This window comes from Eleginops maclovinus, chromosome 2 (assembly GCF_036324505.1).
Source record: "Eleginops maclovinus isolate JMC-PN-2008 ecotype Puerto Natales chromosome 2, JC_Emac_rtc_rv5, whole genome shotgun sequence".
NCBI classification, from domain to species: Eukaryota; Metazoa; Chordata; class Actinopteri; order Perciformes; family Eleginopidae; genus Eleginops; species Eleginops maclovinus.
In genome coordinates, this window is record NC_086350.1 from 4,652,567 (window position 1) to 4,667,570 (window position 15,004).

General features: G+C 43.2%; 1 protein-coding gene across 7 annotated transcripts in view; it reads right to left on the bottom strand.

The window, feature by feature from the left end:
* The window catches only part of plekha7a (pleckstrin homology domain containing, family A member 7a), a 129,864-nt gene that overhangs the window by 15,258 nt on the left and 99,602 nt on the right, over positions 1-15,004 (bottom strand). For 6 of the 7 annotated variants that reach the window (XM_063907244.1, XM_063907224.1, XM_063907216.1 and 3 more), the window contains 5 exons: positions 9,207-9,388; positions 6,673-7,215; positions 5,705-6,251; positions 3,682-3,765; positions 1,259-1,312 (listed from right to left, as the gene is read on the bottom strand). In XM_063907244.1, coding sequence (XP_063763314.1) covers positions 1,259-1,312; positions 3,682-3,765; positions 5,705-6,251; positions 6,673-7,215; positions 9,207-9,388 — 1,410 coding nt within the window. The remainder of the gene's footprint in view (positions 1-1,258; positions 1,313-3,681; positions 3,766-5,704; positions 6,252-6,672; positions 7,216-9,206; positions 9,389-15,004) is intronic. The other variant, XM_063907234.1, reaches the window with a different exon arrangement.

The window sequence follows — 15,004 nt, forward strand, 5'->3', positions numbered from 1 at the left end:
CCAATTCCAAACCATCTGACAACCCATTTCCACTCCAGTTGCGCGTTGGTTCGGACGGTCGCCACATATGGTGCTGTTTCAAACCAACTAGTGGAAGGGGGAGTTATTCAACGGTCCAACAGGAAGTTACTGTCACTGTTGTTAGAGTGGGCCTGCTTCATAATTGTAAGTGTTTTGTCACTATATTTGAAATGACTAGCTTACAGCAGAACAGAAATCATTTCGGAAGGAGTCATGTGATCAAATTAGCCAATAAAACGTAGATTTTAGGTCACTTCTAAAAACAGTGACAGTTGACAAATGTTATAATCCCTGGAAGTTGACAAGCGCTCGGTCCCAGCAGCGTGCACCACTTTTATTGTCCCCGTTTCAGTTGTGTTTTGAGCTTCTTGCAGCGCTTTTAGTAAACACTGCGCATGTTTCGTCAAGCTGGTTAAGATGTTTCTTCATTCATCGTTTTTGAAACTACAGCGTGTTTGGGCCGTTGTAGAGCGTTCGTACACGTTAGCCAGCTTAGTGTTGAGTCTAGAAAACTGTAAACTTAATTGTAACTTTTTGAATATTTAAAGGGACCAAACAGCTGAGATAAGTTCTCTGGAGTTTCATCATAATCATTATTTTTGTCTGATATGAAAAGGTATGATATTTCCTGCTTCTGCTGGAGAGAGGGTAGATTGTCATGAAGCTTTCCGCTCTATTCCCCGCCTCCACTTTAGAGAAGGAGCCTTATTTAGCTGAGCGTGTGTCTACAGATGGAGATCCTCCATCACGGAGTGGGAGGGTGATGGGGTTTGTTTGGAACTGGGTCAGACAGTCACAGCCGCACTACACACAGCATTGTTTCTGCAGTGGATACAGACACTCACACACACGTACAGCTTACGTTCATTAGAGGCCTGAGAGGCCCAGCAGTGTAGTGCAGTAGTAAACTGTGAACTGCGAGGATCAGGGGCTCTAGAGCTCTGATCTGGGAGTCAAAATCACAAAGACACAGAGCCGTAGTCACAAAAGGGCGGCTGCTTTAGTGAGCAGGGTTAGAAATCTACTGGGGATAGTTTGCCTTAACAAATCTCTCTAATCATGGCAAGAGTGTGGTCATCAGTAGTAATTAATAAGTCAGTAATAAGTGTGTTAGTTTGAGCTAAAGACATTTCAAATTAGAAAAGGCACAGAGGAAATAGAAAACCGAAACTAAAGCAGCAGATAATCTATTTAAAATGACAACAGCGGATACCATTTATTCATCTCCAAACCTCACCTTCAGGTCCAGATACTCCAAGTCCTTCTTCAGCTGCATGTAGGTGTCATCACTCTAGAGGGGGACAAACATGAGGGTGGGGATTATTGATTAGTGTCAACAGGTAGTACATGTCTGAGTCTCTATGAGGTGTGGACTGTGTCATGTGTCCGTGCCAACATGCATCACAACGCACAGTAAAAACGCATTCATATAACTTCTCAGAGATGCTAATATTCTCCCACTGCAGAAAACAAAAACACCAGCACAGACCAGATCCATCTGAAGCAGCAGACATTACAACAATTCAGATTCAATTCAGCTTACAACACAAAAACAAACAAAAGATTCACGACTCAGAAGGCCAAACTGAGCGACACATCCACAGCCAAAGCATGGGATGTCTTTTTGGACATCAAAGAAGTTAGCAGCACAACATGCCTGTGGACAGTTTCCCTAATAGTACGGTATGGAAACGGACCAGCCAATAACAGCACATGGACAAAACAAAAAGAGGCGGATGACGGCAGAAACCAGATAGACCATGCCCGACGTCACCACACTGAAGCTCTGGAGCTGGGGGTAGAGGTTGCCACTGACATACTGGGAGTACTGTTGCTGTTCTCACTTTTATTCACCATTATCTATCCTGGGATAAGTTTTATTTAAGCTTAATTTCACATGTAGACGTACTTATAGTTGGGAACTACTAGACAAAGAGTGTCTGGATGCAGATCAGTCAAAGTCCACTTTATTGTCAACGTTTCCACAGGTGTTATAGATACAGAAAACTGAAATACCGTTTCTGGCAATCCCACATTGCAAATATAAACAAGATAGAATAGATGTCAGTGCTTTCATTTATGTCCATTGTGTTATGATGCCTTTGTTCGGCCTGCTAAAAGTGAAATATTACATAGAATTTGTATAAATGTCTTCATGCATCATTGTGATTGTGTTTACAGAAATAGTCTAACTGTTGATTTCACCTTGGGTAGATCCATAGTTGGTGGTTTCTTGATTAAAAGCTGGCATTAAAGTCAGAATTGTTTTAATTTGACACAAATGATCCATAAATCAATAAAGAGAAAATAAAAATGTGTAAAAATAGTTAAAAAAAATAAATTCCTTTTTTAATCTGATATTTTCCTTCAGACTCAACTGTTGGACGGAAAGATCGATGACCAACTTACAGGAATATGTTTGGCTTCCCCTCTATCTCCCCCTTTCAGCCTTGTCACTTTCTAATAAATACTTGAACTGGCCCAAATATTTAAAATGATATAAGTGCTACGTATTACATAAACAAAAGGAACCTTCTATAGTAGATCTGATTTAAGTGTAATGCAGCTGCAATATGTTTAGTGGCAACCTCTACCAGTTAAATAAGGGATAGGCATGCCACAGGAGGTGGGGGGGGGGGGGCACACCTGGGTGTTGAAAATGCCAAGGGGACACAGGTCATGTCCAAAGTGGGACACAGGAGAGGGGCCAGCGCTGAGAAGGGGGCTCGTGCTAGTCGTGGAGGCAGTGAGAAAGTGGTTGTGGAGGTGGGGCTCTGTGGGGCCGTTGAACCGCTGCAGCTGGCAGACCGCGTGCTGACGGGCGGCGGCCATCTTGGCCTGGTGCCGACGCAGCTGAATGAGGAGCAGGGTGAGCTCCTCCGGCTGCCGTCACCACGGGACATCACATCAGACAAAACGATGGTTACTTGTTGTAACCCTAGTTCTATGAGACGGATCGAGCCTCTTACTGGAGTCTTTGGGTCATACACTTCAGCAGTCAAAGGCATGCGATCACCCACTGAATTTGCATAAATAAGTAGCTGGCCAATCAGGATGAGCCTAGCAGACTGCATATAGAACTAGGGTTACAATATGTAACCACTGTATTAACTCACACAGGCTCTGCCATCTACTGGACACTATGGGTACAGTGGATTAAACCCGACAACTGAAAGCTGTTTCGTGCCAAAACATCGCTGCACAATAACGCATGCAGTCCTGCAGCCTCGTCGTGATTGGACGGATAATTTATGCAAATTCAGTGGACAAACACCTGATTGGTTAAGAGGATCACCCAAAGAGTCCAGTAGAGGGCAGAGCCTGTGTGAGTTAAACTGACCACACCAAACTACAGATGCCAAACTCACAAAAACAAACTCTAGATGTCAGGCAATGTCTTCCTAATGTTTAGCTACAGACAACTGGCCCATGCCGACAAAGGGCTAATCAATATCTGTTCACATTTTGTCAGAGCGGAGAATAAATGCTCTTCTGGTGACGGATTTCTTGGAGGTAATTACACATCACTTCCAAAAGAGCCTCTTTAGCTTTCAAAGCATGAAGGTTTCTGCTCCAAGTGAAATATTAAATCACACTCCTAATGTAACGTTTGCTTAAATATTAATGAGTGTATTTTATGTTTCTAATGCTAAGACCTACCGTTTTGCCATGAAGGCTGGGAGCGCTGACGGTGTGTGTGATGTAGCCAGATGGAGGCATTGACCGTCTCTCAATAGTAGCAGCCTGACAACACACAGACAACACATTTTACACATATACCCTGGAGAAAATTGCATAACGGACAATGTGTGCAATAGCATTACACTTTAAAGACAAACAGCAACATATAGAACGTGTTATCAGTGCATATTACAGCTCACATCGCCCAAGGCTAGAATTGTTATTTGAGAGGAAGCCATATCTCACATGGCCTTGATAACAAAACACTGCTTTCTGTTTTATCTCTGGGCAACATTGGGGTTGTGAGAGAGTGGGCGTACATTTGCATATTTGTGTGTTTTTTTCACTTAATTTCTGGATTGTGCAAATGGAGTTGCCAATTTTCTCAGCTTGCATAAATGTGACAAATGTTTTACACATATATATATATAGTGGGGCAAAAAAGTATTTAGTCAGCCACCAATTGTGCAAGTTCTCCCATTTAAAAAGAAAGGGACCAGGACGACTGATCCGTGTAAAGGAAAGAATGAATGGGGCCATGTATCGTGAGATTTTGAGTGAAAACCTCCTTCCATCAGCAAGGGCACTGAAGATGAAGCGTGGCTGGGTCTTTCAGCATGACAATGATCCCAAACACACCGCCAGGGCAACGAAGGAGTGTCTTCGTAAGAAGCATTTCAAGGCCCTGGAGTGGCCTAGCCAGTCTCCAGATCTCAACCCCATAGAAAATCTTTGGAGGGAGTTGAAAGTCCGTGTTGCCCAGCGACAGCCCCAAAACATCACTGCTTTAGAGGAGATCTGCATGGAGGAATGGGCCAAAATACCAGCAACAGTGTGTGGAAACCTTGTGAAGACTTACAGAAAACGTTTGACCTCTGTCATTGCCAACAGAATTTAATCATTTTCACGTTAATATATGTATTTAGTGTCTCTCCGGTGACATGTCTCCATGCTTTAATGTTCAAAAAGCTCTTTATTTTTCTCATACTGTCTGTGCTGCAGCACCGCTTTTCACCCTCTGTCTGAAACCAGAGCCCAGTCTGCTCTGATTGGTCAGCTGGCCGGCTCTGTTGTGATTGGTCAACCATTGACAGATGTCCCGGCCCTTAGCCTATCATGTACAATGTGTTGGAGCGCAAGCCAATAGAAGTGCAAGTGTTACATAGTGATGTCATTATGTTACGGAAGTAAACAAAGTAGTCCGATGGAGGTATCAGGCGGGGGGGGTTAGTGAGAGAAAGGAGGGAAATAGAGGGAACTTTAGAAATGTAGCCTCTGCAGACCATTTACATGCACTAAAAACCTATATAACACACTACAGGAAAATAAAAAACCCCAATAAGCATAATAGGGCCTCTTTAATATAGCTCACTGACTGTGTGACTGAGTGCTGATACAGTTGAGGTACTTTAACTGAATGCCTTAAGGATACTTCTGCCATCGTGCCCCGAGGCACTGAAACAATTATAATGTTCAGTGGAGCAAACTTCCAACACCCGCCCCACACTGTCACAATGACTGGCACTGTTCTGGATGGGAAACTATTTAATTTGACACTGTGCTCTTGACAAGTGGGGGAATACAAAAAAACCTTTAATGGACCAATCTCTGGAGGAGCACAAGCAGGGAAGACGGGATCGATTTCTTTCAATCCATGCCTGCTGCACTGCAGGGAAAATAAGCTGCTGTCAACCATAGGCCGTTATCTAATATGTCTAATCAACGTTATCTGCACATGCTGCAATTAAAGAACCAATCCTTTATTCAACACAGCCGTTGTTCTGCCTGCCTTCTGTTTTCTTGTATAATTACTTGATTAAATACTCTGGAGACACTTGAATAATTATCAGTTGATTGATCGCTGTGGAGAAACACATTTGGGTTCATTACAAATTAAGTTCCTATCATCCTAGCCTCAACAACTGAACTTCTTACAGTTATCTACACGTGTTGTTTGCAAAAAACGTGCAAAAGAATAGTTCTGCTTCTGTCATTATTTTACCTTGATCATCTGAGATTTGCTCCTGCGGGGGGACACAGCGAAGGGGACGTCCAGCAACGACCTTTCCCCCGCCGGTCTGACTGTCACACGCTCAGCCGGCGTGTGCGGCCTCCGTGTCGGCGACAGGGTTCTGCTGCTGCCGTGTGGCGGCCCGGGCGGAGGGATATCTGCAGATGTGGGTGGTACCGACACACAGCGGGGGGATCCTTCAGACCTGGGTGCTGCAGAGGAGAGAGGCACGGTGGATGGAGGCCGTGGGCCAAAAGGGTAGTCAGGCGCCGGGGTGTAGAGCGGCGCCGTCGGGCTGCCGTGCCGGTACTGGTGCCGCTGCTGCCACTCGTACAGCTGCCACACGGTGTTGGGCCCCGGGTCGGGGGCGAGGCGGAAGTGGCTGAGGCGGTCCTGGGCGTACTTGTACTCGCCAAGCCGGGCGGGCGTGGGGCTCTGGCGGGGGGTCTTTGGCAGCGTCTGGTACGCGTCTGTGGAGGTGAACTTGTGCTGGGTCGGGGGTGTGCGGCGAGGGAGGGTGTTCTCTCTGGAGGGGGGGCTGTGGAGAGGAAACAGCAGGGCATAACATTATATTTTGCCATACTTCATTAATCAAATGTCTTGGGTTTAAAATCATTTAATTTAGGCTCAAACATAACGAATAGTTCTGGAAACTTATTATAACATATTTAGAAAAATGTCCAAATTAAGCAGCACTATTTCATGGATATCATCCGCTGAACTAACATAATAAAATATAACTTGTATGACTTTACATGATACCTAGAATTGCAGCTATTAAACAGTTTGTAGGAAGGGAGTTTTAATCCATACTTTGAAGTACATGTGGTCTGATTTCTGCATCTTCAGTTAACATAAATCAGAAAATAAAACCCAAAGGTTGTAATCATGTCCTTTTTTAAACCATAAAACAATAATATTTTGTATTTTCACAAACGATACTTATGGCGGTGCCCTACCCTTTGTGCTCGGACTTCTGCACTTTGACCCACTGCTCCACCTGCTCCAGAGTGCTCCTCCTGTGCAGCTGCTTGTGTGAGTCAGCAGGGGCCAGCACCGGGGCCCTCTGGTACGTCCCCGCTGCGATCCCGTTGGGCTCCAGGATGGGGCTGGGCGTGGAGACCAGGCCGTTCCTGGTGCAGACGCTGGAGGGCAGGGTGGAGGCGGCTCGTGACGGGGCCCTGGACGGCACCCTGGACACGGGCGCCGAGGCCGACATGTGGTCCAGCTGTGGGAGGGTGGAGGGCGTGGAGGTGGAGGGGAGGGAGGTGTGCGTGTCCATTTCCAGGGTGGTACTTCCTATGGGGTGCTCCAGCGTGGTGGAGGCAGGAGAATCTTTGTGGAGGCTGCAGCGCTCCTCTGCGGCTCGGTGGAAGGGCTCCAGCAGAACCTCGTGGACGACGGGTCTCAGGCTGTCAGGGTCCTGCTGGTGGTTCAAGTGGTTCGTCTGCGGGACGGCCTGCTGCTGCAGCATGTCGAACGTCTCCAACTTATCAGACGTTCTGTGGAGACAAGAGCTTATATAAGGTCCTGTGTGAATGTAAGGCCATAATAAATTTCTATATTCTACGTTTTTCTGTATATTAATTGTGCATTTTCTCAGATACTCTTCTGAATATATGTCTTTTCTCTATATGTTGTGTATTTGTTTGAAAAGCACATGTTTTATGTTTATGTTCTTAAACCTACTTCTTTTTCGTTTCATTCCTTAGAACTACAGAAAGGAAAGTGAGCAATAAATGAGACATACTTCATGTAGTTTTATGCATTTATGCCTTAAGGAATTATTCATAACTACAGATGACAGGAGATTTTTCGTCACCTCTAACCTCTCAAAGTATTTCAGTGGCTTTTACTGGATAAGAACCAATTCTGTTTCATTTGATCCCTTCCCTGATACTCTATGGACGCCCCGTTCCACCATCTCAGGGTTTTAGTCTTTTATCTCTTGTGCTGAAGTGAATCTGAACTAAATGACTGTCACATAAAAGGGAAACTTTTAGGCTCATCCCAAACTTTAAGGACAGGGTTCAATTCACCAGACAGATCCATTTAAAGCTGGGCATTTGACAAGTGAAGCCTTGGAACCACAGCTAGGTTTTACAATCCATAATTGAACCCCCTGGGACTGAAAGCTACCAAAACAGTCAGGTCTCTGAAATTCAATGACCCCCACAAGAAAGGTTATTTTAGAAAATTAATTAAACAGCGGCTCAATTTCCAGAAAAGCTAAAAAATATTGAGTATAAAAGAGCACTATAATGACTCATTTGTTCCTATTAGATTGTGTTAAATGAGCCATAGTAGGCCCTATCCTTCAGCTGAAGAATAGCTTGTTGTTTGCAGTTTATGAATCATTTATTAAAAAAGGGTTTGCATGTTGTAAAAAGTAGCCAAACTCTTGAAAACCGGTGCGAAATTCCAGTTAACAATACTCATACTGTTGTACTTTGTTCCATAGGAAAACATGGGGTGAAAAAGTGAAGCTTTCTCTACTTTTTGTCCTTCCTGTCATTCATTAACAAATACTGTAATCTTAAGGGACTTCCTCTCCTAAAACAAAACGTGAAAACTGAGCGGTACAAGACGAGGCTGCCAGAGAATGAAGGGACGTATTTGATCTGAGCGCCCTCTCCCATAAACACATGAATAATACATGGGAAGAGAGGCTGCCTGTTCAAGAAACAGCATTTCAGAATATACTCTTTAAAAGTGAGAAAACATGTAAAAAAATAATGTGCTAATGTGCCATTGCTTCAGGAGAAGAGAAGAGATTTGTTGTGTGGGTTGTTTTTACAGAATTAATTTATATAGATGAACAAATAGCAACTCTTCTTCGAAGTATGTATACATAGGATTACTATTGGATACAGTATATTGAAGGGGCCATAAAATGCACATTTTCAGCTTCATATTTGCATTTTGTGTCTCTCCTGGTACATGTCTCCATGCTTTAATGTTCAAAAAGCTCTTTATGTTTCTCATACTGCCTGTGCTGCAGCACCTCTTTTCACCCTCTGTCTGAAACCAGAGCCCAGTCTGCTCTGATTGGTTAGCTGACCGGCTCTGTTGTGATGGTGACAGGAAAGGGAACACCAAAAAAAAGCCCCCTTTAAGGTACAACGTATGTGTGTAATTTGTAAGAAGTTGTGTTGTTTCTAGTATACTGTAACCCCAATTAGGGATAGGGGCAACTTTATATCTCGATAAACACTATTTCTCATTTCTATTTTAAGTCCCCTTTAGGCATCCAAACACTGGCAACAAACACAAGGGGGAGCTCATGGTGCAAAGTGGAGAACAACATGTTTGGAACACAAAAATATCTAGAGCTGGAAAATAGTTTGTGTTATTGAAGAGTTACACGTGAAGTGGCTGAATGTAGTCATAGCTCTGAATATGTTTACTGGTCTTCTGAAGTGGACTGGTTCATGGCCATAAAGCTAAAGCGTGGGATGTGTGTGTGGCAGTGAGAGGTGCACGGTGTGTGTACCTGATGAGTGTGTTGCTGCTGTTCTGCATCATCGTAGCCTGGTTCATGGCCCTCAGCCAGGTGTTCATGTCCTCCTGGGTGTCTGCACTGAAGTAATACGTCCGCATGCCCGTGTGCTCCGCCTGCGAGCCAATCATAGAGCTCTGCATGTAAATGTACGAGCGCATACCAGTGTGGCTAGCCTACAGGAAGAGAGGAGAGGAGAGGTCAGCGTCAGCGTCAGGGTCACGGAAATCAGATGTGGTTAAAGACACAGGTCAGATGTCATGCTGTCCAACCAGAGAAACAACATCAAGGTAAGCATCGACCGATACGGAGAGAGAGGCATGAAGGAAACCACACGATAGAGATACAGAGACAAAAACGCCAGCCAGTTACGACCAACAAAGCCACGACGTGTGCCCAATGAGAGGAAAGAGTCCTGGTACGATGGAGAATAGAAAATGTGAGGGTCAGGAAAAATAAGTCGGTCACAAACCTGTGTTTCCCGCTGCTATTAAAGCTTAGAAACCTACTCAGGACATACAAAAATAACAACAGAAACCTTTTCATGAATGATTGCTCCTTTTTCTCAATAGTATGTCTCACAAAGTAAGGTATAAGGTACAGAGGTATGGTATGAAATGTAGCTCTGTGAAATGTGATCCTGATCAGACACCATGACAGGGTAATTGTGCAGTGATTTAAGCACTGAGCTCATGACAGGCATATTCATAAACTTGAGATTGATGTGTCTTTGTATGCACATTAGAAAGAGCTATCAGCGCTACATCTCATACACTGTTGCCGGAGTGCGACTGAATGAAAGATTTATGTGTGTGATGTTGCAGAATCATTTAAAGCACAGCCAACAATGGTGAGGCACACACTCAATTATAGTATACAGGAACTTGAATAATAGTCTGTGAGCCTGTAGATTAACTTAGTTCAATGTTTCAACTTACTCACAGTAAACAGAATTATTTCTTCTATTTAAACCTTCACTGAAGCCAATCTGCTCTGATTGGTTAGCTGGCCGGCTGGTAAACAGCACAGTCGGTTGTTTTTCCAGAAGTCATTTATATATACACAATAGAGATAAAAAGTATGAAGTATGTATTTATAGGATAAACAGTAGCTATTGGATACAGCATATTAAAGGGGCCCTATAATGCTGATGTTCAGGTTTCATATTGCCTGTGCTGCAGCTCCTCTTTCCAGCCTTCGTCTGAAACCAGAGCCCAGTCTGCTCTGATTGTGATTGGTCAACCGCTTAGAGATGTCCCGCCCCTTGGCCTATTCACGTACAATGTGTTGGAGCGCTAGCCAATAGAAGCACGAGTGTTACATAGTGATATCACTGTGTTACAGAAATAAACAAAGAGTGTGTGGTAGAGAAACTCCCCTGGAGGAACTTTGGGACTTTAGTCTTTGCAGACCATTTACATGCACACAAGCCTACATTACACACTACACGAAAGGGAAAAAAAACCACAAGCTCAATAGGGCCTCTTTAAAGCACCATTTCCTACATCTACATCCAGCAAACGCCTTCAATACATCCCAGAGAACACATAAGTAGTAGTTATATTAAAAGGATTATTCTGTTTGTGTAGGTGGAGAGAAAGGTAATACTAGTTTCACAGCTGGAGGAAAATGAGAGCTGCTTCTTTCTCAAAAATCTAAATGCTTCTAGGTGCAATGCATTTTAATCAACTGAGACTGCATCAGTGGAGCCGTTGGTATCTGAGCTTCTCCTACTATAGATTGCTGCCTTTAAGTTCCTGAAGTCCTTGAGAAGCTCACACCGATTCCTTCACTGTTTGATAATTCAAACTGAATCTAGCTGTGTTAAAAAATATCTGAACATGATGTCACTGATATGATAATTGGCCCGCTATCCTCAGGGATAAGAAACCCACCATCAAACAACAGAAATGTCTTCAAGGAACAGTACGTCTCCAACAGCTGTTTAATTATTAGTGCCTAAGTCTTTTCTACCCTTGATGAAGATGTCCTTGCTGTGAAAGCGGGGTTATTAGAGACCCTTTTAAAGTGAGTTGCACTCCGCTGAGCACACATCTTCAATGTCCTACTTTCCCCTTTCCTTCCTTCCTTCCTTCTTCCTTCCTTTCGTTCTTTTGGATCCGAAGACAAATTAGGGAACCCACTCAACAACAGATGCATGCAAATGAAAAGTAATTAAACGCCAAATCTTCCCTGCCCTTATTCCTTCCCTGAATAATGAATGCAGCATGATCAGAGTGTAAGGATGCTGCAGTTGGATCTACAGTAACAGCAGTATCTCCACTGTGATTTCTCCATTGGTTTACATGGTGATAAAAGGAGATGTGGTTCCTCTGTAACTCAGCATCCCATCTGCATCCTCTGCAAAATACTACAGTTCAATGTACACAATAAACAAGTTAATGAATTATGCAAACAAAGATTGTCACCCCTGCTGTTCTGTCTCTGTTGCTCTAAACCGCAGCACACAAATGCTGACATGTACACAAACAAACGTCCCTGCATCGCCTCCAGCTTCTCTAACAGCTTGATAAGTTGCCTGCCCTCTGAAAGCACCGCCGTCTGGCTGCTGAAACAAGCTCATTTTAGTGGCTGTGCAGCTAATAACATGACTCAGTATCTTTGAATATCTACTTGAGGCTAAACCTAGTACATACTTAAAGATTTTAGATTTGATCGCAACGTCCTATAGTCCTGTTGACTTGTGTACTGGCTCTTTGTTGATACTTAGGTGAAGTATGCATGCACTAAATAACTTAAACTGACACCGTCTGGAGGCGGGACATTGCCTAAGAGAGGTCTTTATTGTTTAAGGTTATAGTAATGTGTAGATTGAGGTCAACATTTTACACTTAGTGCCTTTAAAGAGGACATATTCTGCTCATTTTCAGGTTCATATTTGTATTTTGTGTCTATACTGTGACATCATTTTATGTTCAAAAAGGTCTTTATGTTTCTCATACTGCCTGTGCTGCAGCACCTCTTTTCACCCTCTGTCTGAAACCAGAGCCCAGTCTGCTCTGATTGGCTAGCTGGCCGCCCGGTGGCCTGTCATGCACAATGTTTTGGAGCGCTAGCCAACAGAAGCTAGAGTATAACATAGTGATGTCATCATGTTAGTGAAGTAAGAAAGGAGTGCAAAGGTGGTGTGTCAGGCAGAGGGGGGGAGTGTGTTAGAGAGAAACTCCTTCTGGAGGGAAAATTAGAGATATTTGCCTTTGCAGACCATTTACATGCACCAAAAACCTATAACACTTCAGGATAGGGAAAAGCCAAAAAAGCATAATATGGCCTCTTTAAATTACTGCAATTCCCCAAATAATCTTTACACTATTTTCCCTGACAAGCAAATGAATTGAGCGAGCAGGAACTTGGATCATAATGAACTCGCTCTGTTGTCTTCAGTCACAATCTGGGGATATGTATGTTTGCATCCAACCAAACACCACAGCAGCTGGTCAGAACAAACAGCACACTGTGACTGCTGTGAAAGCCATAATCATACAGTCAAATATTATATAACTTCATTAGAGCTGGAATGTGGGACAAATATAAATTAATGCAAGCCCTTGCCAAATGAGTTCACAGAATGCTGATTAAAGTAAATCACCGCCGGGGAAAGCTCCCAGTGTACCAGTGTTGTGGTATTGAATGTCAGTGGTGACTTTCCCACGGTGTCGCACCAGCTTCTGAAAATAGTTGTATACTTGTTGTTTAATTGTCTCGAATTTGGTGAACAAACAAGAGACGGGGTGGGGGACCATAGGGACGGAGCATCAGCGAGGAAAACGGCTTAATCAGTATGGCGAATAATCCTATACCTTATAAATGATTCAAACGAAACTTAAAATACTGGTACACCGCCCACTAAAATGTGCTTTCCATCTGCTGTGTATATGTTGATTAAGCACTTGATCAGTATTTTAATTAGTGAGCCTATATCCCTGCTTTCAAACCAGTTAAAACAGCAGGCGTGATGTTTGGTTCAAATGAAATTCTGCAGACTCTTTGACCACAACACTGCCCAGACTTTAAAAAAAACCCAGCTGTGGACCAAACCCAGTCAGCCTGTCACTGTCAGGGAGTGGAGATGAACTAACATGACAGGACACAGGCAGGGAAACTTGTTAGCAAACACTCATCTTAAAAGCCAATGGTAAAGGTCTCCAAAAACACCCCGAACAGCTTGGTGAGAGGAATGACAGCATCCTCAGGAAGCAGCTGTCACAACACGCTCACCATCAACACTGACAGAGCTCTTAAAGCTGCGATGGGACGGCTTCGTGACGAGAGACAGAGTCCTGCAACGACTGTCAGAAGTTCAGTCACGTGCAGAGATGAATGTGCTGTGAACACACACATTCACACATCTTGTACTGAATTTTATTGCAAAAGACTTGGTACATAGTGTCCTAAGTTTATAGTTTTTCAGCTAGGTTGGTCTGTTACGCTGTATTCTAACTATCTGTATTTTTGTATTGTGAATTCTACACATACTCTAAATATTTATCTTTCTAGTGTTGAAAGATTTTGGGGGTTTCTATGTTTTTTACTTTATTTTCATTTCATGTTAAAGGGCCACATCTGAAACTTTTTGGTAAACTGACGGTTAATAAAAAACTGTACTGAGATTAAAGTGAGAATTCAGCAAAAAGTACAAATTCAGAATAAGTCAGAATTCTGACAAAAATCTGAAGTCCGAAAAATAGTCAAGATTCTGAAAAGGAAGTTATTATTCTGAAAAAAGTCTGAGTTCTGATAAAAGTCTGAATTCTGAAACAGCTGCCTAAAAACGATGTTCTACAGATTCTATTAAGTAATAATAATCACACTATTACCACATTTTTCAAAGATAATGTGAAGAATGTTCCAAAAATGATCATCCCCTCTACGACTGCACCTCCTATTGCAGTTGCAAAATCAGTTAAATTAATCCCATATTGGTTAGTATTTCCAAATCCTGCAGCCCTACCAAAAAACAACACTTTATAATGCAGACCCAGAACGACCTCCGCCAGACCATACACACATTTAAAAGCCCGGTCGATTCAATCCTCTGTCCCCAGCATTGATTTTTCCCTATTTCAGTTACATCGTCATATACACATACAATAGTAACCTGATCCTACACACAACACCAGAGGTTTAAAATAACACAGAGACTCTGCCTCTCTTTAGCAGGAATGCTGAGTGGGTCATTCAGCTCTGAGTGCACGACCGATACACCCACACACTGAATTCAGCCACAGCCAAGTCGCTTTCTCTTTGTGCCTGTGTGGGAGTATTAAGGGTGTTCCACATTATTAGTGTTCCCGACTATATTGTTCAACGATGCTTTGTGTGAAAATATGAAATGTGAACTCCCTCTAGCTCTGCCCTCATTTCACCGCAACTAGCCGTCATGACTTCCTTCCTCTCCACCTATCGCTTCCTCTCTTTATTCTCCAACCCCTAATCACTTCCTCCCTTTTTTCTGTAAACTGAAAAATATCACTCCCTCATTGCTCTTAGAAGGGCTTACAAAAGTGTTGGCTCTTTGCCCGCAGACAGCCCCAGACAAACACTCACACACACTCTTTGTCGGGACGCTATTTAAAGAGTCATTGTGCTCATAAAGATAAGCCTCAGCAGCCAGAGCACCACAAAGCTCCTGATAAGGTAACCTTCTCTAAACTGTAGAAATGTAAAGTGAAAAACATCCAAATGGAGGCAGCAATTGCAAGTGGGATACTGGGTTTTAAAACCGTGAAAAACATTCAGTGTTTGAATCCTGTTAGGGAAAAATATAACAG